This window comes from Bombina bombina, chromosome 5 (assembly GCF_027579735.1).
Source record: "Bombina bombina isolate aBomBom1 chromosome 5, aBomBom1.pri, whole genome shotgun sequence".
NCBI lineage: Eukaryota > Metazoa > Chordata > Amphibia > Anura > Bombinatoridae > Bombina > Bombina bombina.
Window position 1 is genome coordinate 226180575 of NC_069503.1, and position 25618 is coordinate 226206192.

Genomic DNA, 25618 nt, shown 5'->3' on the forward strand with positions numbered 1-25618 from the left:
TCACAACAGGAGACTGCTAATTCATGTGTGCCACATAGATAACATTGTGCTGTTTCCTGTGGAATTGTGCATGAACCAACACTAATTTGCTAAAGTCTAAGTCAATAAATAAATAAATAAATAGCCATGTGATAAGGGGCTGTCAGAACAGACTTAGATACAAGGTAATCACAGAGGTAAAGTATATTATTATAACCATGTTGACTGTGCAAAACCGGGGGATGGGTAATAAAGGGATTATCTATCTTTTTAAACCATAACAATTTTGGAGTAGACTGTCCCTTTTTTTTAAATTTACTGGATAGAGCATGCAATTTTAAACAACTTTCCAATTTACTTCTATTATCACTAGCTTAATGCTCTTAAAGGGACTATAAAGTCAAACTTAAACGTTCATGATTCAGATGATGCAACTTTTCAATTTACTTTTATTAAATTTGCTTTGTTGAAGAATAAACCTAGGTAGGCTGATGGCTTAGCAGCGTGCACGTTTGATAATATAAATTGGAATGTTGTTTAAAATGTCATGCTCTATCCAATCAATTTAAAGTGACATTAAACTGCTGTGCATAACTACAAAAGAATAGTAACTACTCAGTATGTTTGTTGTTTTTTATCTTGTTCCTGCAACTCTTCTTTCTAATGGTTGTGAGAGTCCACAACCTTACTCTTTCCTGTTCCTGAAATTGTACGCAGAGAATGGGAGAAACATGGAACCCCCTTTTCTCTGTCACCTTTTTCGAGTTCCTTCAGAAAGAGAAAGAAATGTCAGCCAAGAATAAATTTTCATATTAGTTTAATTGTTTTAATAGCGTAAAGGTGCCAGATGCTTAAGCTCTGCCTCTTTGTACTGGGGGCTGCCGTCTTGGAGCTCAGGTATTCTCACAGCGACAAAAGCTGTGCACACTCACAGATCAGTTATATTGTCTACTGAGAAATAAATATATATATATAAATATATATATATATATATATATATATATATATATATATATATATATATATATATATATATATATATATATATATATATATATATATATATATATATATATATATATATATATATATATATATATACCCCTGTTAAAATGTCAGGTTTCTGTGATGTAAAAAAATGACACAAAGATAAATCATTTCAGAACTTTTTCCTCCTTTAATGTGACCTATAAACTGTACAACTCAATTGAAAAACAAACTAAAATCTTTTAGGTAAAGGGAAATAAAAATAAAATAATATGGTTGCATAAGTGTGAACACCCTTAAACTAATACTTTATTGAAGCACCTTTTGATTTTATTACAGCACTCAGTCTTTTTGGGTATGAGTTTTTCAGCCCTCTTCAGATCACCCCACAGATTATGAATTTGATTCAGGTCTGGGCTCTGGCTGGGCCATCCCAAAACTTTAATCATCTTCTGGTGAAACCATTCCTTTGTTGATTAGGATGTATGGTTTGGGTCGTCATGCTGAAAGATGAAGTTCCTCTTCATGCTCAGCTTTCTAGCAGAAGCCTGAAGGTTTTATGCCAATATTTTCTGGTATTTGGAACTGTACATTATTCCCTCTACCTTGAATAAAGCCCCAGTTCCAGCTGAAAAAAAACATCCCCAAAGCAGGATGCTTACACCACCATGCTTCACTGTGGCCAGAACACCTTTTGCAACATGCTTTTGGGAAACTTCATATGTGTTTTTGCCGGGCTTGGATGTTTTTTTTTTGTAAGAAAAGGCTTCCGTCTTGCCACACTACCCCATAGCCCAGACATATGAAGAATATGGGCGATTGTTGTCACATGTACCACACAGCCAGTACTTGCCAGATATTCCTGCAGCTCCTTTAATGTTGCTGTAGGCCTCTTGGCAGCCTCCCAGACCAGTTTTCTTCTCGTCTTTTCATCAATTTTGGAGGGACATCCAGTTCTTGGTAATGTCACTGTTGCACCATATTTTCTTCACTTGATGACTGTCTTCACTGTGTTCCATGGTATATCTAATGCCTTGGAATTTCTTTTGTACCCTTCTCCTGACTGATACCTTTTAACACTGAGATCCCTCTGATGCTTTAGAAGCTCTCTGCGGACCATGGCTTTTGCTGTAGGATGCGACTAACAAAATGTCAGGAAAGACCTACTAGAACAGCTGAACTTTATTTGGGGTTAATCAGAGGCACTTTAAATGACAGGTGTGTACTTACTCCTATTTAACATGATTTTGAATGTGATTGCTTAATTCTGAACACAGCTACATCCCCAGTTATAAAAGGACAGGTAACCTAAACAGAAGGCACCACTGCCTGCAGAACCTTTCTCCCAAAAGAAGCCTTAGCCGAGGCAAAAATATAAAATGTATAGAATTTAGAAAAAGTGTGCAAAGAAGACCAAGTCGCAGCCTTACAAATCTGTTCTACAGAGGCCTCATTCTTGAAGGCCCAAGAAGAAGACCCCGCCCTAGTGGAGTGAACTGTAATTCTCTCAGGAAGCTGCTGTCCAGCAGTCTCATAAGACATACGATTAACCCTTCTCAACCAGAGAGAAACTGAAGTGGCAGTAGCTTTATGGTCTTTACGTTTACCAGAAAAACAAACAATGCAGATAGACTTTAAGAGCCCCCACAACGTCTAAGTTATGTAACAAACGTTCTTTATTAGAAGAAGGATTAGGACAGAGAGAAGGAACAACAATTTCCTGATTAATATTTCTGTCCAAAACAACCTTGGGATTAAAACCAAACTTGGTACGGAGAACTGCCTTATCTGCATGAAATATGAGATAAGGTGAATTACACTACAATGCTGAGAGTTCAGAAACCCTCCAAGCAGAAGAAATAGCAGTAAGAAACAAAACTTTCCATGATAATAACTTAATATCTATCGAATGCATAGGCTCAAATGGAGCCTGTTGTAAAACTTTAAGAACAAGATTAAGGCTCCAAGGAGGAGCAACTGATTTAAACACAGGCCTGATTCTGACCAGGGCCTGACAAAAGGATTGTACATCCGGCACGTCCGCCAGACGCTTGTGCAGCAGAATGGATAAAGCAGAAATCTGACCTTTTGAGGGTACTGACAGATAACCCCTTCTCGAGGCCTTCCTGGAAAAAAGATAAGATCCTTGGGATCCTGACCGTACTCCAACAAAATCCTTTAGATTCACACCAATAAAGATATTTACACTATATCTTATGGTAAATCTTTCTAGTTGACAGGCTTACGAGTCTGAATCATGGTCTCAGTGACCAATTCGGAAAACCCACGCTTGGCTAAAATCAACTGTTCAATCTCCAAGCAGTCTGCTTCAGAGAGACAAGATTTGGATGAAGGAAGGGCCCCTGAAGCAGAAGGTCCTTCTTCAGCGGAAGTTTCCACTGAGATATAGATGACATCTCTACTAGATCCGCATACCAGATCCTATGAGGCCACGCAGGAGCTATTAGAATCCCTGATGCTCTCTCCTTCTTGATCCGAGCTATGACTCACGGTAGGAGAGCAAACGGAGGAAAGAGATATGCCAACTTGGTTCCAAGGAACTGCCAGAGCATCTATCAGGCTTGAGGATCTCTTAACCTCGAACCGTACTTTGGGAGCTTGGTGTTCTGACGAGACGCCATCAGATCCAATTCTGGTAACACCCATTTGGTTTTTAACCTGGAGAAAACTTCCGAATGGAGTTCCCACTCCCCAGGATGGAAAGTCTGTCTGCTCAGAAAATCCGCTTCCCAATTGTCCACTCCTGGAATGTGGATGGCACTCAGCAATTGTGAGTCTCTGCCCACTGGATGATCATTGCCCCCTCCTTCATGGCTAAGGAGCTCTGAGTTCCTCCTTTGGTGGTTGATGTAAGCCACTGAGGTTTTATTTTCCATCTGGAACCTGATAGACCGGTCTAGGGCCAGCTGAGGCCAAGCCATCAAGGCATTGAAGATCGCTCTCAACTTCAAAATGTTTATGGGGAGAGCAGATTCTTCCTGAGACCAAAGTCCCTGCGCCTTCGAGTCCCAGACTGCTCCCCAACCCAACAGACTGGCATCCGTGTTCACAATTACCCAAGAGGGTCTCCGGAAACACATCCCCTGGGACAGATGTTTTTGCGACAGCCACCACGGTAGGAATTCTCTTGTTGATTGGTCCAGAACTATTCTTTGAGATAGATCTGCACAATGTTTGTTCCACTGAGCGAGCATACATAGCTGCAGAGGTCTCAAATGGAACCGAACAAACGGAACTATGTCCATGGAGGCCACCATCAACCCAATTACCTCCATGCATTCGGCCACTGATGGTCGCGTTGCCACTTGTAGGGGCAGATTGGCAGACAGAATCTTGGCTCTTCTGACCTCTGTCAGAAAAAATTTCAAAGACAGAGTCTATAATGGTTCCTAGGAAGGTCACTCTTGTAGATGGAACAAGAGAACTTTTCTCCATATTGCTTTTCCAACCATGGGAACAAAGAAACGCCAACAAAATCTTTGTTTGGGATTCTGCTAGTTGTAAGGATGGCGCCTGAACGAGAATGTCGTCCAGGTAAGGCAAATTGGAAATGTTTGTCGAGATAGGCAAACCTCAGATAATTGTGATGATCCCTGTGAATGGAAACGTGCAGTTACGCATCCTTCAAGTATATGGTCATCATTAATTGACCTGCTTGAATCAGAGGAAGAATGGAACTTATAGTCTTCATCTTGAATGACGGCACTCTGAGGAATTTGTACAGAAGCTTTAGATCTAGAATGGGCCAAAAAGTCTCCTTTTTTGGGGACCACAAACAGTTTGGAGTAAAAACCTAGACCCTTTTCCTGACTTGGAACTAGAACTATCACTCACACGAGGGAAAAGATCATGAACGCCTCTCTTTTTATCTGGTCTACAGATAATCTTGAGAGGTGGAACCTGCCCCTAGGAGGAAAAGTCTTGAACTGTAACTTGTACCCCTGGGAAACTATGTCTACTGCCCACGGGTCCGGGACATCTCGACCCCAAGCTTGTGAGAACTGGACCGGATCGGGGGCAAACCCTTCATGCTGATTTGGATTCAGCTGCGGGTTTCTTGGATTGCTTCCCCTTGTTCGAAGACTGACCGGGCTTCCAAGAGGGCTTGGACTGTTCCTGCTTGGTAGAGGCAGGGAAGACTTACCTCTGAAGTTATGAAAGGAATGAAAATTAGTCTGGCAACCTTTTTCTGTTTGTTCTTCTTGTCTTTAGTCAAAAAGGATCCTTTACCACCCGTGATATCGGAAATAATTTCTGACAATGCAGGTCTGAACAAGGTCTTTACCTTGTAAGGGATTGCCAAAAGTTTAGATTTAGAAGAAACATCAGCAGACCAAGATTTAAGCCATAGCGCTCTACGCGCTAAGATTACAAAGCCAGATATTTTGGCCCCCAACTTAATGACCTGCAAAGAAGCATCAGTGATAAAGGAATTGGCTAACTTGAGAGCTTTTATCCTATCCTATGTCTTCTCCAAAGGAGTTTCAGCTTGACGGGACTCCGACAAAGCGTCATACCAATAGGCTGCCGCTCTGTTTATTGTCGCAATGCATACTGCCGGTTGCCATTGCAACCACTGATGAGTATGCATCTAATTTAAAAGGGCCTCCAGCTTTTTATCCATAGGATCCTTAAAGGAGCAACTATCCTCAATAGGAATAGTAGTTCTCTTGGCCAGAGTGGAAATCGCTCTGTAAAAACGGCGCCAAGAAGCCGCACACTGAGACACGCCTCCTAGTGACGCCACACTCTACACCTCAGCCCCAACACCGCTGAAAAATGGTTAATGTTTAAACACTCCCCCAAAATATAGCAACTGCAGTTTTGCTGTCTGAGCCACCAATAAAAATTAACAAAAAAACTAAAGTTCAAATTAATTTTCAAGAGAAATCTCTCTCTTACCTCCACACAGTACCCTGCAACCTGCCTGAAAAAAATGTCTGACCTCCGGAATATGTGTCCCCAATATAGTGCAGCAATTTATGATGTAGTGCCAAAATAGATTCTATAAGAAATAACCCCTGATTATCCGGCAGCAGGACTAGTTACTGGTATGAAAGGAAGCCGCTCCTCGCAGAGAACTGTGGATAAAATAAATGAACAGAGTAAGCCTACTCTGGCATTCTGCGTGAGGGCAGCAATCTGTCAGGAAAACACAGTGGGGCCCACCCCACAAGTTCCTAACTGCTTAAAAGCTACCCACAACCCTGCTGAAGAGACTAACATGGAGTACAGCTAAACCCAAGTGTTAGGAAGATCAGAGCAAGCCTGCTCAGGCTTCCAATAAAACAAAAAAATCTTGATAGAAGAATCTCAGACACCTAATTACTTCACCACCTCCTTGCACTAGAGGCAAAGAGACTGACTGACTGACTGGGGGTTGTGGGAAGGGAAGTGATACTTAACAGCTATGCTGTGGTGCTCTTTGCCGCCTCCTGCTGGCCAGGAGTAATATTCCCAACAGTAATTGATGATCCGTGTACTCACTGTGTCTTAAGAAAGAAAAGTAAAATTACAGAAAAAAATAAACAAAGCTATCCAGAATACTGCTAAAAATTAACAGTAAACCCCCCACCCACCAAACCCCCCCAAAATAAAAAACTTAACACTAAACAAACCTAAACTACCCATTGCCCCTAAAGGATCCTCATCGGCAGTTTTTTTTTTTTTTTTTTTTTTTTTTTTTTTTTTAAAGGGATACTAAACCCAATTTTTTTTTCTTTTATGATTCGGATAGCACATGCACTTTTAAGCAACTTTCTAATTTACTCCTATAATCAATTTCTCTTCGTTCTCTTGGTATCTTTATTTGAAAATGCTTCAGTGAAATCCTTGGAGCCTGCCCATTTTTGGTTCAGACCCTAAATAGTGCTTGCTTGATTGGTGGCTACAGTTAGCTATTCAATCAGCAAGCACAACCTAGGTGCTGAACCTAAAATGGGCCGTCTTCAAAGCTTTCATTCCTGCTTTTTTTAAATAAAGTTACAAAGAGAACAAAGAAAAATTGATAATTGAAGTAAATTTGAAAGTTGCTTAAAATTGCATGCTCTATCCGAATCATGAAATAACAAAATTGGGTCTAGTATCCCTTTTAAGGCTTCAGGTTTGCCTTTGCTGCATCCAAGTGGATTCCGAAAATGCCAGGACGGTGAAAGATTGCATTGGGCAAGGAGCTACCCGCCCATGCATTTGGTATAACCAGTTTTGGCACCTGAGTTTTGCTTGTCCCACCAAGAAGCAAAATTATACATGCAGCCTGGGGTTGGAATGCAGCAGGGGAACCTGCAACGGCTTTGTTGGTGAGTGGTTAAGCAAGAAGAATATTCTGCCGTGTGACCACGAGACTTAAGGACACTGCTGCTGGCTGTTGCTTGGTGCTTCCTGCAGTTGTAGAGGCAGATGATACTATCCCTGGAGTGACTGTGGATACTAAAGGAGTTCGTAGGAAGTGCCCTGATGTGCCTATGGCATGTGTGCCCCTGGATGGGGCTAAGGAGAATTGGTTTGCGGGAGGTGGAGGGTCCATGAGGATATCCCTGTTAATCTGTTGCTGGGGAATGATTTGGGAGAGATGCTTTGTGATTATGCCTCAGAAAACACCTGCAAACCGGGGGGGGGGGGTTGGGTCCCCACAAAACCTTAGTTACTGTTCAGAACTATTGGGAAAATGTGGAATATGATTGGTGTGAGGTAAAGCAGGAGGCTAGATAAGCTACCAAATGTATGTGAATCACATTGTTGTTTCAAAACAACTATTGAATATTATTGAAAGGCCCTAGCTCACCTGTACCACTCTTAAACACAGTAGTGGGCCAGAGGAGAAGGGGAGTCTGCCTTCTGTTGCCGCTGGTGCCTCCTTTACCCTGGGTGTGGAGCAAGAATGTTCCATCTGCAGTTGGTCAGGGTGGCTGCTAGTAAGCCTGCAGCTATAGTAGGCTTACTCAGGAATAGATGTGTAGAGCTTTTATGAAGTTAACCCTAGACCAATATGACACTTATATATACTGTCCCTACATTTGGCTTTGTTCTTTCCGTATACAGATGAGAAATTCAACATATATATATATATATATATATATATATATATCTATATCTATATCTTGCCATGCATGCTTCCTCAGTAAAGGTACAATACTATATAGATATAGGGAGACTTGGTAGTTTGTTTATAAGCCCGTGTTGAACAACATTTTAGGCAGATCTAAGTTTCCCTAGGTAATTGGTCAGCTTAGATCAGAGCTTTCCAAACTTTTCATGTTGGCGACACACTTTTTAGACCTACATAATTTCGCGACACAGTAATTCAGTTGTACTGGCAAACAGGATTTGAAACTAACTTGTTTTAAGAGATACGGACACATACATAAATGGTATAATAACTAAATGTATTTACAAGTAACAGTATGCAAGTATGTGCAAGAATTAAAAAAAATTCTACTTACTATTTTAATGGGATGTATGAGGTTGATGGGATGAACACAATTTCTGAATATTTGGTGGAATATTAGATAAAGACACTCGCATTTCATCATCAAGTACTTTTACGCTTCCCCTTCCTATCCATATATCAAGAGCAGGAGCAGCAATGCACTACTGGGAGCTAGTTGCAAAAAAAAACCCCACTGACTTCTGACTTCAGCTCAGCATTTAAGTTGCCTCCCTCAGAGCTCGGTGAGTCCGATTGACTGCTGCCCACACTGCAAACACACTGCTGTCCCACTCACTGACTACACATGCAGTCACGAGCCAATTAAGGAGACTACATGTGCAGTCAGGAGCCAATGTGCCGCCAATGGGAATAGTTTCAGATCCCACTGAGCTGCGCCAATAGGTTAAGATGATCTGTAACCTCCTAGGTATCAATCACATGTCAACCATGTGATATGCGTAGCAGGCAGGCGGAAAGTCAGAAACCAAAAAAAAAAAATATTTTATTAAATAAAATTTTTAAAAAATTGTGCTGAAGCAGGGACACGCCTACATACTGCTGCCGGCACACTTATGTGTCCCGACACACAGTTTGGAAAGCACTGGCTTAGATATTTGTATTTATGCACTTACTAGCGGGTTTTATAATTAACGTGAAATGTATAGGGTTTCCCCTTTGAGCCTAATTCAATTTACTCTGCGTCAAAGGAGAATTGTATAATTACTGAATGGTAAACTTAATTCTCATCCCATCTGAATTGGGGCCATACCGCCCCTTCTGGATATCTATTACAAATCATACTTAATTGCCATATAGTTTAGTTCTGCACGCCACGTATTTTATGATAACTAATTGACCTAGTCAATTAACATTTTTATGGTCTTCCGCCCCCCCATTGCTGTTGACCATTGCTTTTTACACTGTTGTTCTTGTTGTTTTCAATATATAATTTAAGTACTTAAAGTGAAGGTAAACTTACTCTCTCTTCTATGGTCTAATCGATCAAGTATTATAATTTAATATGAGGTTCATTCATGATTTTTCATAATTTTATTTATTTATTTCGTTTTCTTTTATAATTAGCTGCGATTTCGCTTCTCAAAAATCAACCCGTCTATTTTTTTTTTTTATAAACAACGATCACGTTGTTTATCTAGCCAATTGATTTTCTGGCCGTTAGGCGGCCGTCAATTGACGTCACAAGCTGATGCTCGATTGTGCGCATGCGCGAGTGATTCTCTCTCCTCCTTCAAATCGAGCGCGTACTCGTTTTGCAGTTGCGCATTAGTGTCGCTTCACAAATATAGTATTGAATGAGTCTCGCAACTCATTCAATACTATGTTGCTTATTTGGGACGCATGCGCTGAAGAGGACTTCGTTGAGCGCGATTAACGCATGCGCTTTTGAGGGCAAACATTTTTGTGCGCATGCGCGGCAAGCAGAGGATAGATGTGCACGAGTGTAGTTCTGACGTATAGAGCGGGTGGGACCGCTCTATACGTCTATGTATTGAAAACACGGAAGAGATGGATGGGAGGGGATTACGATCGTAAGGCTCATTAAAATAAAAGTTGGTAAATATGGTAAAATAAACGTTTTTTTTAAAAAAAAAACATAGCGACTCCCTTGTAAGTTAGAAAAGTAACATAAAGTGAGATTTCCATTTGAATAACTTTACCTTCACTTTAATAATAGTGTTACATAGAAAAAGTATTTGTATAGCGGTGCTTACCCGCTGATACTTTCCCAACTTCCCTCTTGCTCTATACTATGTTCTTGATATCATTCAATTCTTTGACAAACTAGATATTTAAGTTCTTAAGATGTTCATAATAAATTGGGTCTTCTTAGTAGCTACAGTGCTCCTTTTAGAATGTGTTTTAGCACAATGGCCTGGAATAATAGCTACTTTCAGTATGATATAAAAAACATAAAAGGAGGTTTTCAATTGTATTTTGACACTTATGTTTCCTTTCTTTGTCATACTGCAGTTGATATAATCATTGCTATGCACTGTAATATTTATGTCATATTTTTATGTTGTCATAAAAAACCTTCAATAAAAAATTATTTTAAAAAAAGAAAAAAAAAAGTTAATACTTTGGTCTCTGTGTCTCTATATATAACACCGTCCAATTGTTTAGTGAGGTGTGAGAGGCGACTCAGCCTCTGAACAATCACTATGAAACCAGCTATATTTATTCTTATGACAGCTTTATAATTTACTTCTATCATCTCATTTGCTTCATTCTCTTGATATCCTTTGCTAAAAAGTGTGGTGTCATAAAACCAGAGAATTTATCCCTAGAGTGTTCAAGTAGTTCTTAAATTTACAAACATATTTTAAAATATAGACTAGGCCTCTAGAAAGACTCAGTAGCTGCTGATTGGTGGCTGCACATAGATGCCATGTGTGATTGGCTCAACTATGTGCATTGCTATTTCTTCAACAATGGATCTCTAAAGAATGAATTAAATCAAATAATAGAAGTCAATTTGTAATGTTTAAAATTGTTTTCTCTATCTTAAAGGGATAGTGAACCTAAATTTTCACATAGGTAATTCCTATACAGTGGCTAACGATTTTTTGTTTGCACTGTAGCCTAATGTGTTAGCCTTAAAGGATTACTTTCTGTTAGAATTTTTAAGCTAAACAACTAACATATTAAAGTTAATAAACATTAATTAAAACCTACTGACCTATATTTTCTCCAAAATGAAGTTTCATAATGTTCTAAAAGTTATATCTTTTATTCGCCAATGATGTCACGTTATCCTGCCCACTATTTTCAGCACTGAGTGTTCAAAATACTTAAACCAATAACTTTGTGTTTAAAGCACCATTTTGAAACCTAGGTATTGTAAACGGATTGGTACAGAGCAAAGAATACCCACGGAGTGGGTTTGGAAAACAATTAAATTTGCAGACAAGATTTCTGATATATGGTAGAGATATGTTAATGAAATGCTATTGATAAAAAGCGTATTTGGGGTAGTTAGTAACAGGCATAGAAAATATTTACTTACAGTTGCCCTTTAATCGTTTCTAAGAATTACCACTTACTTATTTCTTCCTTGCAGTTTAAAATGCCCGCCAGCCCCCTCCCATATTTCGTCATCATGATCCTCTGGTTTTGTTCAGTGTCCTGCTGTAACTCTGCAAGTCTCGTATATCCACGCTCCCAATTTAGTGCATGCGCATTGCGCCGCTAACACTGCACAGGGACTGTGAACTTAGTCTCCGGCAGTCATTGTATTCTGTGAAGCAGTGTGCGGTTCAGTTTCTTCTCTTCTATCCGTAAGTAATGCTGGTAGTGCAAAGGTTTACCTTTCTGTGTTCCCCCTAAAAGAAATCCAAACTGGTGGTTTATTTTATTTGTTCAGACTGACCAATCTAATTTGTCTGTAACGTTCAGTGTAGACTGACAGTTTAGGCTGGGGTACACAACAGATTGCAAGCTATGTCTGGGTGAACTGAATATACTTATGTAACGTTACATTACCAGCATTACTTACGGATAGAAGAGAAGAAACTGAACCGCACACTGCTTCACAGAATACAATGACTGCCAGAGACTAAGTTCACAGTCCCCATGCAGTGTTAGTGGCACAATGCGCATGCACTAAATCGGGAGCGTGGAAATACGAGACTTGCAGAGTTACAGCAGGACACTGAACAAAACCAGAGGATCATGATGACGAAATATGGGAGGGGGCTGGCGGGCATTTTAAACTGCAAGGAAGAAATAAGTAAGTGCTAATTCTTAGAAACGATTAAGGCTAATACATTAGGCTACAGTGCAAACAAAAAATAGTTAGCAACTGTATAGGAATTACCTATGTGAAAATTTAGGTTGACTGTCCCTTTAATCATACAAGATTTTGGATTTAGTGTCCCTTTTAAATATAGCAGAAAAGGTAACTATCACATATTTTAGGTGCTAAGAAAATCGGTTAACCAATGAGCCCGAATATGCCTAGGTAGAGGCAGGGGCAAGGGGCTATATGGAAGATTCCAGCCAGTTTAACTTTTAATTTCTCTGGTTTCTTCAAATAACATGTATGGCAGATAAAATGATTACATGTAATGCATTGCTGTGAAATGCTGTATTATATAGTGCACACAGTAAACATGAACATAGGAGTCATTATTTTCTAAATATTACAAACACTATTTGCAACTAGTTTTAACAGTTCCAACCAGGTAAGACATTGCAGTGGTTGAATAAGAAATAAGGCTATTTCCTTTGTTTAACATTAAAGGGACGCTAAACCCAAATTTTGTCTTTCATGATTCAGAGCAGACAATTTGAAGCAAATTTCTAATTTACTACTCCTATCAATTTTCCTTTGTTCTCTTATCCTTTATTTAAAAAGCAGGAATGTAAAGCATAGGAGCCGGCCCATTTTTGGTACAGAACCTGGGTTATGCTTGCTTATTGGTGGCTAAATGTCAGCCACCAATAAGCAAGCGCTATCCATGGTGCTGAAACTAAAATGGGCCGACTCCTAAGCTTTACATTCCTGCTTTTTAAATAAAGATAGAAAGAGAACAAATAAAAATTGTTAGTAGGAGTAAATTAGAGAGTTGCTTAAAATTGCATGCTCTGTCTGAATCATGAAAGAGAAACAATTTGGGTTTAGAATCCATTTAAGTAGACCAGTCTTTTTCCTCTGCATATTATTTTTTTTTTCTTTCTTTTTTTCCCCCTTTGTGTTCTGCAATCCAACTCAAAATCTAGAACTAAAATATTATGAAATGATTTTAAAACCTGAGTTAATCACTATTGATTGCATAAATAATCTTCACTATCTGTAATGCTCGTGTATTTTTTCTGTTTTTCAGTCTAAACCTTATGCTTTTGACCGTGTGTTCCAGTCAAGCACATCACAAGAACAAGTTTACAATGCCTGTGCAAAAGCAATTGTTAAAGGTAAAAATGAATGTTGCTTTTAAAACATTACTTTATTTTACATAATGTCTTTTTGTGCTTAAATTACTGTATATGATTTTTTTTAAAGATGTAAAATTATAAGACATTTCTCTTGTAAGATGTATCGAGTCCACGGATTCATCCATACTTATGGGATATTCTCCTTCCCAACAGGAAGTGGCAGAGAGAGCACCCACAGCAGAGCTGTCCATATAGCTCCTCCCTTAGCTCCACCCCCTGTCATTCTCTCTCTGCCTGCTTAACTGCTAGTAAGGGCAAAGGGAGTGTGGTGACAAAAATGTTAGTTTTTATTTTCTCAAGCAAAAGTTTGTTATTTTAAATGGTACTGGTGTGTACTATTTACTCTCTGGCAGAAAAGGGATGAAGATTTCTGCAAGGAGGATGATGATCTTAGCATTTTGTAACTAAGATCCACTGCTGTTCTCACAAGGGCTGAAGGGACTAATAGGAAAAAACATTTTGGTTTAATTACAAATGAAACTTTTTTTGAGGGACTTTAAGGGGTTTTTGTGGCTTGTTTAAGGGTTATTAACCCACATGGCTAGTTTAAGAAACACTCTGTGGTGTTTCTTTTAGGCCCCATAACATCGATTGAGGTGGGAGGGGCCTATTTTCAGTTGCACAGTTTTATTTACCTCAGAAGCATCCAGCTGCTTCTCCAGAGATTCCTGCTGTATTTGAGGGCTGTAAAGAGGTTTTTTCCCCCACAAATCGTTCCTAAAGGGCAGGTAGGCGCCACAGCAGAGCTGTGGCAAGGTGCTGAAAGTTATTTTACCGGTTTTGAAGTTTTTTCAATCCGGTTTTTACATTAAGGGGTTAATTGTTTATTTGCATAGTAGTGCAAACTTACTAACTCACGGTAGCGGCAATGGGCATAGTTCCTTATGCCCGCCTACACCTCAGACCACTGCAACTATGCATGCTCAAACAGTGGAATGGGGATTATGCAGATTTATCTCCTCAACTGCATCTGGACCAAGAGACCAGAGATTCTCTTCTCTGGTGGTTGTCTCAGGACCACCTGTCTCAGGGAATGTGTTTCCGCAGGCCAGAGTGGCTCATAGTAACGACAGATGCTAGGCTGGGGTGCAGTCTGGAAATCCCTGAAAGCACAGGGCTTATGGCCTCGGGAGGAATCTCTCCTCCCGATAAACATTCTAGAACTGAGAGCAATATTCAATGCGCTTCAGGCATGGCCTCAGCCATCAGATTTCAGTCGGACAACATCACGACTGTAGCCTATATCAATCATCAAGGAGGAACATGGAGTTCTCTAGCGATGATGGAGGTAACCAAAATAATCCAATGGGCGGAGGATCATTCTTGCCATCTCTCAGCAATCCATATCCCAGGGGTAGAGAACTGGGAGGCGGATTTCCTAAGTCGTCAGACTTTTCATCCGGGGGAGTGGGAGCTCCATCCGGAGGTATTTGCCCAGCTGACTCAGCTATGGGGCACACCAGAATTGGATCTGAAGGCGTCCCGACAGAACGCCAAACTTCCTTGTTACGGGTCCAGGTCCCGGGATCCCCAGGCGGTACTGATAGATGCTCTAGCAGTGCCCTGGTCCTTCAATCTGGCTTATGTATTTCCACCGTTTCCTCTCCTCCCACGTCTGGTTGCCAGAATCAAGCAGGAGAGAGCTTCGGTGATTCTGATAGCGCCTGCGTGGCCACGCAGGACTTGGTATGCAGACCTGGTGGACATGTCATCTGTTCCACCGTGAACTCTGCCAATGAGGCAGGACCTTCTAATCCAAGGTCCATTCAAGCATCCAAATCTAATTTCTCTGCGTCTGACTGCTTGGAGATTGAACGCCTGATTCTATCAAAGCGTGGTTTCTCTGAGTCGGTCATTGATACCCTTATTCAGGCTAGAAAGCCTGTCACCAGGAAAATATATCATAAGATTTGTCGCAGATATCTTTGTTGGTGTGAATCCAAGGATTACTCATGGAGTAAGATTAAGATTCCTAGAATTTTGTCCTTTCTCCAAGAAGGATTGGAGCAGGGATTATCAGTTAGTTCCTTATAAGGACAAATATCTTTGTCTATTATTTTACACAAACGTCTGGCAGATGTCCCAGACGTTCAAGCGTTTAGTCAGGCCTTGGTCAGGATCAAGCCTGTATTTAAACCTGTTGCTCCACCATGGAGCCTAAATTTGGTTCTTAATGTTGTTCAAGGGGTTCCGTTTGAACCTATGCATTCCATAGATATTAAGCTTCTATCTTGGAAAGTTTTGTTTTTAGTAGCTATTTCTTCGGCTCGAAGAGTTTCTGAGTTATATGCTTTACAGTGTGACGCACCTTACCTAGTTTTCCATGCAGATAAGGTGGTTTTGCTTACCAAACCTGGGTTTCTTCCTAAGGTTGTTTCTAATAGGAATATCAATCAGGAGATTGTTGTTCCTTCTCTGTGTCCTAATCCTTCATCAAAGAAGGAACGTCTGTTGCACAATCATTTTGATGTGGTTCGTGCTTTTAAAGTTCTACTTACAAGCAACTAAAGATTTCCGTCAAACATCTTCATTGTTTGTTGTTTATTCTGGTAAACAGAGAGGTCAAAAGGCTACGGCTACCTCTCTTTCCTTTTGGCTGAAAAGCTTCATCCTTTTGGCTTATGAGACTGCTGGCCAGCAGCCTCCTGAAAGAATTACTGCTTATTCTACTAGAGCAGTGGCTTCCACATGGGCTTTTAAAAATGAGGCTTCTGTTGAACAGATTTGTAAGGCGGCGGCGGCGGCGGCTTGGTCTTCGCTTCATACTTTTTCCAAATTTTCCAAATTTTATACTTTTGCTTCTTCGGAGGCTATTTTTGGGAGAAAGGTTCTACAAGCAGTGGTGCCTTCCGTTTAAGGTACCTGTCTTTTCCCTCCCTTCATCTGTGTCCTAAAGCTTTGGTATTGGTATCTCACAAGTATGGATGAATCCGTGGACTCGATACATCTTACAAGAGAAAACAGAATTTATGCTTACCTGATCAATTTCTTTCTCTTGTGATGTATCGAATCCACGGCCCGCCCTGTCTATTTAAGATAGGTAGTATACTTTTATTTTAAAAACTTCAATCACCACTGCACCCTATAGTTTCTCCTTTTTCTTCCTAGCCTTCGGTCAGATGACTGGGGGGTGGAGCTAAGGGAGGAGTTATATGGACAGCTCTGCTGTGGGTGCTCTCTCTGCCACTTCCAGTTGGGAAGGAGAATATTCCCATAAGTATGGATGAATCCGTGGACTCGATAAATCACAAGAGAGAGAAATTTATCAGGTAAGCATAAATTCTGTTTTTCTTAGTGATTATAGATGTCAAACTAAATTGTTTATTGCTTGTATTACATTTTATCTGCAAGCTTGCAACTTGTAAGCATGTTAATATGCACTCTATTTAAAGTCATTATTTGCCTGTATTGTTGATGTATGTATATTTACAGGCGTTTAAGAAACATAGAAAACTTAGAAACTATTAGATTTATAGCAGACAGATTAAACTAAAAGAAACCTTGTATGAAGATATTTATAATCATATTTTATTTTTTATGGATTTTTTTTTTTTTTTTTTTTAAAGCTTACAGCACAGCATGTGGGCCCTTTTTTTGTTTAGTTTATTTTTAGATATGTTTTTATTTTGTGTTCCTAAGCACTTCTTAGAATACTTTAGATTTTTCTTTATTCCTAAACATTCTAGGTCTGCCCTTAAAGCCCATTACAAGAACATTTTTTTTATACCATGCTTCTGACCTTCTGAGATTGCCAATTATGGTTATTTCTGTGTGGTCTCTTAAAGTGAAGGTTAACTTTGATGAATGAAAGCCCGGTTTTTAAAAATACTATTAAAAACGGGCACTTTCATTCAATAAAGTTTACAAATCAGCCATTTTGTTTAAAAAAAAAAAAACTTACACCTCTCCTCTTCACAGCTGGAGCAGCTTCCCTCCGCCCGCAAAACCTCTCTTCATACATCAGAAATTACGAATCCGGCCTACCCCCCAGTGCAAACATTGCCTGAGGCCATGTTGTGACTGGAGGAAGCTGGATCCGTCATTTCTGACATATGAAGAGAGGTTTTGTGGGCGGAGGGAAGCTGCTCCAGCTGTGAAGAGGAGAGGTGTAAGTTTTTTTTTTTTGTTTTTTTTTTTTTAAACAAAATGGCTGATTTGTAAACTTTATTGAATGAAAGTGCCCGTTTTTAATAGTATTTTTAAAAACCGGGCTTTCATTCATCAAAGTTAACCTTCACTTTAAGAGACCACACAGAAATAACCATCATTGGCAATCTCAGAAGGTCAGAAGCATGGTATAAAACATAATTTATGTAAGAACTTACCTGATAAATTCATTTCTTTCATATTAGCAAGAGTCCATGAGCTAGTGACGTATGGGATATACATTCCTACCAGGAGGGGCAAAGTTTCCCAAACCTCAAAATGCCTATAAATACACCCCTCACCACACCCACAATTCAGTTTAACGAATAGCCAAGAAGTGGGGTGATAAGAAAAAAGTGCAAAAGCATATAAAATAAGGAATTGGAATAATTATGCTTTATACAAAAAAATCATAACCACCCCAAAAAAAGGGCGGGCCTCATGGACTCTTGCTAATATGAAAGAAATGAATTTATCAGGTAAGTTCTTACATAAATTATGTTTTCTTTCATGTAATTAGCAAGAGTCCATGAGCTAGTGACGTATGGGATAATGATTACCCAAGATGTGGATCTTTCCACACAAGAGTCACTAGAGAGGGAGGGATAAAATAAAGACAGCCAATTCCTGCTGAAAATAATCCACACCCAAAATAAAGTTTAACGAAAAACATAAGCAGAAGATTCAAACTGAAACCGCTACCTGAAGTACTTTTCTACCAAAAACTGCTTCAGAAGAAGAAAATACATCAAAATGGTAGAATTTAGTAAAAGTATGCAAAGAGGACCAAGTTGCTGCTTTGCAAATCTGATCAACTGAAGCTTCATTCCTAAACGCCCAGGAAGTAGAAACTGACCTAGTAGAATGAGCTGTAATTCTCTGAGGCGGAGTTTTACCCGACTCAACATAGGCAAGATGAATTAAAGATTTCAACCAAGATGCCAAAGAAATGGCAGAAGCTTTCTGGCCTTTTCTAGAACCGGAAAAGATAACAAATAGACTAGAAGTCTTTCTGAAAGATTTAGTAGCTTCAACATAATATTTCAAAGCTCTAACAACATCCAAAGAATGCAACGATTTCTCCTTAGAATTCTTAGGATTAGGACATAATGAAGGAACCACAATTTCTCTACTAATGTTGTTGGAATTCACAACTTTAGGTAAAAATTCAAAAGAAGTTCGCAACACCGCCTTATCCTGATGAAAAATCAGCAAAGGAGACTCAAAAGAAAGAGCAGATAATAAAGAAACTCTTCTGGCAGAAGAGATGGCCAAAAGGAACAAAACTTTCCAAGAAAGTAATTTAATGTCCAATGAATGCATAGGTTCAAACGGAGGAGCTTGAAGAGCCCCCAGAACCAAATTCAAACTCCAAGGAGGAGAAATTGACTTAATGACAGGTTTTATACGAACCAAAGCTTGTACAAAACAATGAATATCAGGAAGAATAGCAATCTTTCTGTGAAAAAGAACAGAAAGAGCACAGATTTGTCCTTTCAAGGAACTTGCGGACAAACCTTTATCTAAACCATCCTGAAGAAACTGTAAAATTCTCGGAATTCTAAAAGAATGCCAAGAAAAATGACGAGAAATACACCAAGAAATATAAGTCTTCCAGACTCTATAATATATCTCTCTAGATACAGATTTACGAGCCTGTAACATAGTATTAATCACAGCGTCAGAGAAACCTCTTTGACGAAGAATCAAGCGTTCAATCTCCATACCTTTAAATTTAAGGATTTCAGATCCTGATGGAAAAAAGGACCTTGTGACAGAAGGTCTGGTCTTAACGGAAGAGTCCACGGTTGGCAAGAGGCCATCCGGACAAGATCCGCATACCAAAACCTGTGAGGCCATGCCGGAGCTACCAGCAGAACAAACGAGCATTCCTTCAGAATCTTGGAGATTACTCTTGGAAGAAGAACTAGAGGCGGAAAGATATAGGCAGGATGATACTTCCAAGGAAGTGATAATGCATCCACTGCCTCCGCCTGAGGATCCCGGGATCTGGACAGATACCTGGGAAGTTTCTTGTTTAGATGGGACGCCATCAAATCTATTTCTGGAAGTTCCCACATTTGAACGATCTGAAGAAAAACCTCTGGGTGAAGAGACCATTCGCCCGGATGCAACGTTTGGCGACTGAGATAATCCGCTTCCCAATTGTCTACACCTGGGATATGAACCGCAGAGATTAGACAGGAGCTGGATTCCGCCCAAACCAAAATTCGAGATACTTCTTTCATAGCCAGAGGACTGTGAGTTCCTCCTTGATGATTGATGTATGCCACAGTTGTGACATTGTCTGTCTGAAAACAAATGAACGATTCCCTCTTCAGAAGAGGCCAAAACTGAAGAGCTCTGAAAATTGCACGGAGTTCCAAAATATTGATCGGTAATCTCACCTCCTGAGATTCCCAAACTCCTTGTGCCGTCAGAGATCCCCACACAGCTCCCCAACCTGTGAGACTTGCATCTGTTGAAATTACAGTCCAGGTCGGGAGCACAAAAGAAGCCCCCTGAATTAAACGATGGTGATCTGTCCACCACGTTAGAGAGTGTCGAACAATCGGTTTTAAAGATATTAATTGAGATATCTTTGTGTAATCCTTGCACCATTGATTCAGCATACAAAGCTGAAGAGGTCGCATGTGAAAACGAGCAAAGGGGATCGCGTCCGATGCAGCAGTCATAAGACCTAGAATTTCCATGCATAAGGCTACCGAAGGGAATGATTGTGACTGAAGGTTTCGACAAGCTGCCATCAGTTTTAGATGCCTCTTGTCTGTTAAAGACAGAGTCATGGACACTGAATCTATTTGGAAACCCAGAAAGGTTACCCTTGTCTGAGGAATCAATGAACTTTTTGGTAAATTGATCCTCCAACCATGATCTTGAAGAAACAACACAAGTCGATTCGTATGAAATTCTGCTAAATGTAAAGACTGAGCAAGTACCAAGATATCGTCCAAATAAGGAAATACCACAATACCCTGTTCTCTGATTACAGACAGAAGGGCACCGAGAACCTTTGTAAAAATTCTTGGAGCTGTAGCAAGGCCAAACGGCAGAGCCACAAACTGGTAATGCTTGTCCAGAAAAGAGAATCTCAGGAACCGATAATGATCCGGATGAATCGGAATATGCAGATATGCATCCTGTAAATCTATTGTGGACATATAATTCCCTTGCTGAACAAAAGGCAAGATAGTCCTTACAGTTACCATCTTGAACGTTGGTATCCTTACATAACGATTCAATATTTTTAGATCCAGAACTGGTCTGAAGGAATTCTCCTTCTTTGGTACAATGAAGAGATTTGAATAAAACCCCATCCCCTGTTCCTGAACTGGAACTGGCATAATTACTCCAGTCAACTCTAGATCTGAAACACAATTCAGAAATGCTTGAGCTTTTACTGGATTTACTGGGACACGGGAAAGAAAAAATCTCTTTGCAGGAGGCCTCATCTTGAAACCAATTCTGTACCCTTCTGAAACAATGTTCTGAATCCAAAGATTGTGAACAGAATTGATCCAAATTTCTTTGAAAAAACGTAACCTGCCCCCTACCAGCTGAGCTGGAATGAGGGCCGCACCTTCATGTGGACTTAGAAGCAGGCTTTGCCTTTCTAGCTGGCTTGGATTTATTCCAGATTGGAGATGGTTTCCAAACTGAAACTGCTCCTGAGGATGAAGGATCAGGTTTTTGTTCTTTGTTGAAACGAAAGGAACGAAAACGATTATTAGCTCTGTTTTTACCCTTAGATTTTTTATCCTGTGGTAAAAAAGTTCCTTTCCCACCAGTAACAGTTGAAATAATAGAATCCAACTGAGAACCAAATAATTTGTTACCCTGGAAAGAAATGGAAAGTAGAGTTGATTTAGAAGCCATATCAGCATTCCAAGTCTTAAGCCATAAAGCTCTTCTAGCTAAAATAGCTAGAGACATAAACCTGACATCAACCCTGATAATATCAAAGATGGCATCACAGATAAAATTATTAGCATGCTGAAGAAGAATAATAATATCATGAGAATCATGATGTGTTACTTGTTGCGCTAAGGTTTCCAACCAAAAAGTTGAAGCTGCAGCAACATCAGCCAAAGATATAGCAGGTCTAAGAAGATTACCTGAACACAGATAAGCTTTTCTTAGAAAGGATTCAATTTTCCTATCTAAAGGATCCTTAAACGAAGTACCATCTGACGTAGGAATAGTAGTACGTTTAGCAAGGGTAGAAATAGCCCCATCAACTTTAGGGATTTTGTCCCAAAATTCTAATCTGTCAGACGGCACAGGATATAATTGCTTAAAACGTTTAGAAGGAGTAAATGAATTACCCAATTTATCCCATTCTTTGGAAATTACTGCAGAAATAGCATTAGGAACAGGAAAAACTTCTGGAATAACCACAGGAGATTTAAATACCTTATCCAAACGTTTAGAATTAGTATCAAGAGGACCAGAATCCTCTATTTCTAAAGCAATTAGAACTTCTTTAAGTAAAGAACGAATAAATTCCATTTTAAATAAATATGAAGATTTATCAGCATCAACCTCTGAGACAGAATCCTCTGAACCAGAAGAGTCACCAGAATCAGAATGATGTTCATTTAAAAATTCATCTGTAGGGAGAGAAGTTTTAAAAGATTTTTTACGTTTACTAGAAGGAGAAATAACAGACATAGCCTTCTTTATGGATTCAGAAACAAAATCTCTTATGTCATCAGGAACATTCTGCACCTTAGAGGTTGAAGGAACTGTAACAGGCAATGGTACTTTACTAAAGGAAATATTATCTGCATTAACAAGTTTGTCATGACAATCAATACAAACAACAGCTGGAGGAATAGCTACCAAAAGTTTACAGCAGATACACTTAGCTTTGGTAGATCCAGCACTAGACAGCGATTTTCCTGTAGTATCTTCTGACTCAGATGCAACGTGAGACATCTTGCAATATGTAAGAGAAAAAACAACAACATATAAAGCAAAATTGATCAAATTCCTTAAATGACAGTTTCAGGAATGGGAAAAAATGCCAAAGAACAAGCTTCTAGCAACCAGAAGCAATGAAAAATGAGACTTAAATAATGTGGAGACAAAAGCGACGCCCAAATTATTTGGCGCCTAAATGCTTTTTGGCGCCAAAAATGACGCCACATCCGGAACGCCGACATTTTTGGCGCAAAATAACGTCAAAAAATGACGCAACTTCCGGCGACACGTATGACGCCGGAAACGGAAAAGAATTTTTGCGCCAAAAAAGTCTGCGCCAAGAATGACGCAATAAAATGAAGCATTTTCAGCCCCCGCGAGCCTAACAGCCCACAGGGAAAAAAGTCAAATTTGAAGGTAAGAAAAAATGATTAAATCAAATGCATTATCCCAAATATGAAACTGACTGTCTGAAAAATAAGGAAAGTTGAACATTCTGAGTCAAGGCAAATAAATGTTTGAATACATATATTTAGAACTTTATAAACAAAGTGCCCAACCATAGCTTAGAGTGTCACAGAAAATAAGATTTACTTACCCCAGGACACTCATCTACATGTTTGTAGAAAGCCAAACCAGTACTGAAACGAGAATCAGCAGAGGTAATGGTATATATAAGAGTATATCGTCGATCTGAAAAGGGAGGTAAGAGATGAATCTCTACGACCGATAAGAGAACCTATGAAATAGACCCCTTAGAAGGAGATCACTGCATTCAAATAGGCAATACTCTCCTCACATCCCTCTGACATTCACTGCACGCTGAGAGGAAAACCGGGCTCCAACTTGCTGCGGAGCGCATATCAACGTAGAATCTAGCACAAACTTACTTCACCACCTCCATCGGAGGCAAAGTTTGTAAAACTGAATTGTGGGTGTGGTGAGGGGTGTATTTATAGGCATTTTGAGGTTTGGGAAACTTTGCCCCTCCTGGTAGGAATGTATATCCCATACGTCACTAGCTCATGGACTCTTGCTAATTACATGAAAGAAAAAAAATGTTCTTGTAATGGGCTTTAAGGGCAGACCTAGAATGTTTAGGAATAAAGAAAAATCTAAAGTATTCTAAGAAGTGCTTAGGAACACAAAATAAAAACATATCTAAAAATAAACGAAACAAAAAAAGGGCCCACATGCTGTGCTGTAAGCTTTTAAAAAAAAAATAAAAAAAAATAAAAATATGATTATAAATATCTTCATACAAGGTTTCTTTTAGTTTAATCTGTCCGCTATAAATATAATAGTTTCTAAGTTTTCTATCGGCTAGATTTGGAGTTTTGTCGGTAACGACCCGAAAATCTAACGCCGGCTTTTTTCTGGCCGCACCATAAAAATAACTCTGGTATTGAGAGTCCACATAAAGGCTGCGTTAGGCTCCAAAAAAGGAGCGTAGAGCATTTTTAACGCAGCTTCAACTCTCGATACCAGAGTTGCTTACGCAAGCGGCCAGCCTCAAAAACGTGCTCGTGCACGATTCCCCCATAGGATACAATGGGGCTGTTTGAGCTGAAAAAAAACCTAACACCTGCAAAAAAGCCGCGTTCAGCTCTTAACGCAGCCCCATTGTTTACTATGCGGAAACACCTCCTAAGTCTGCACCTAACATGTACCCCGAGTCTAAACACCCCTAACCTTACACTTATTAACCCCTAATCTGCCGCCCCCGCTATCGCTGACACCTGCATTTTATTTTTAACCCCTAATCTGCCGCTCCGTAAACCGCCGCTACTTACATTATCCTTATGTACCCCTAATCTGCTGCCCCTAACACCGCCGACCCCTATTTTATATTTATTAACCCCTAATCTGCCGCCCACAACGTCGCCCCCACCTGCCTACACTTATTAACCCCTAATCTGCCGAGCGTACCGCACCGCTACTATAATAAAGTTATTAACCCCTAATCCGCCTCACTAACCCTATAATAAATAGTATTAACCCCTAATCTGCCCTCCCTAACATCGCCGACACCTAACTTCAATTATTAACCCCTAATCTGACGACAGGAGCTCACCGCTATTCTAATAAATGTATTAACCCCTAAAGCTAAGTCTAACCCTAACACTAACACCCCCTTAAATTAAATATAATTTAAATCTGACGAAATAAATTAACTCTTATTAAATTATTCCTATTTTAAAGCTAAATACTTACCTGTAAAATAAATCCTAATATAGCTACGATATAAATTATAATTATATTATAGCTATTTTAGGATTAATATTTATTTTACAGGTAACTTTGTATTTATTTTAACCAGGTACAATAGCTATTAAATAGTTAAGAACTATTTAATAGCTAAAATAGTTAAAATAATTACAAAATTACCTGTAAAATAAATCCTAACCTAAGTTACAATTAAACCTAACACTACACTATCAATAAATTAATTAAATACAATTCCTACAAATAAATACAATTAAATAAACTAGCTAAAGTACAAAAAATTAAAAAATATTTACAAACATAAGAAAAAAAAAACTAATTACACCTACTCTAAGCCCCCTAATAAAATAACAAAGCCCCCCAAAATAAAAAAAATGCCCTACCCTATTCTAAATTACTAAAGTTCAAAGCTCTTTTACCTTACCAGCCCTGAACAGGGCCCTTTGCGGGGCATGCCCCAAGAAGTTCAGCTCTTTTGCCTGTAAAGAAAACATACAATACCCCCACCCCCAACATTACAACCCACCACCCACATACCCCTAATCTAACCCAAACCCCCCTTAAATAAACCTAACACTAAGCCCCTGAAGATCATCCTACCTTGTCTTCACCTCACCAGGTATCACCGATCCGTCCTGGCTCCAAAATCTTCATCCAACCCAAGCGGGGGCTGGCGATCCATCATCCGGTGGCTGAAGAGGTCCAGAAGAGGCTCCAAAGTCTTCATCCTATCCGGGAAGAAGAGTAGATCCGGACCGGCAACCATCATCTTCCAAGCGGCATCTTCTATCTTCATCCGATGAGGACCGGCTCCATCCTGAAGACCTCCGACGCGGACCCATCTTCATCCGGCGACGTCCAACTGAAGAATGAAGGTTCCTTTAAGGGACGTCATCCAAGATGGCGTCCCTCGAATTCCGATTGGCTGAT

General features: G+C 39.7%; 1 protein-coding gene across 1 annotated transcript in view; it reads left to right on the forward strand.

Moving 5' to 3' along the window:
* The window catches only part of KIF5B (kinesin family member 5B), a 346765-nt gene that overhangs the window by 22733 nt on the left and 298414 nt on the right, over nucleotides 1-25618 (forward strand). Inside the window, exon 2 of the mRNA XM_053713860.1 lies at nucleotides 13264-13351. Within this exon, the coding sequence (XP_053569835.1) occupies nucleotides 13264-13351 (88 nt within the window). The remainder of the gene's footprint in view (nucleotides 1-13263; nucleotides 13352-25618) is intronic.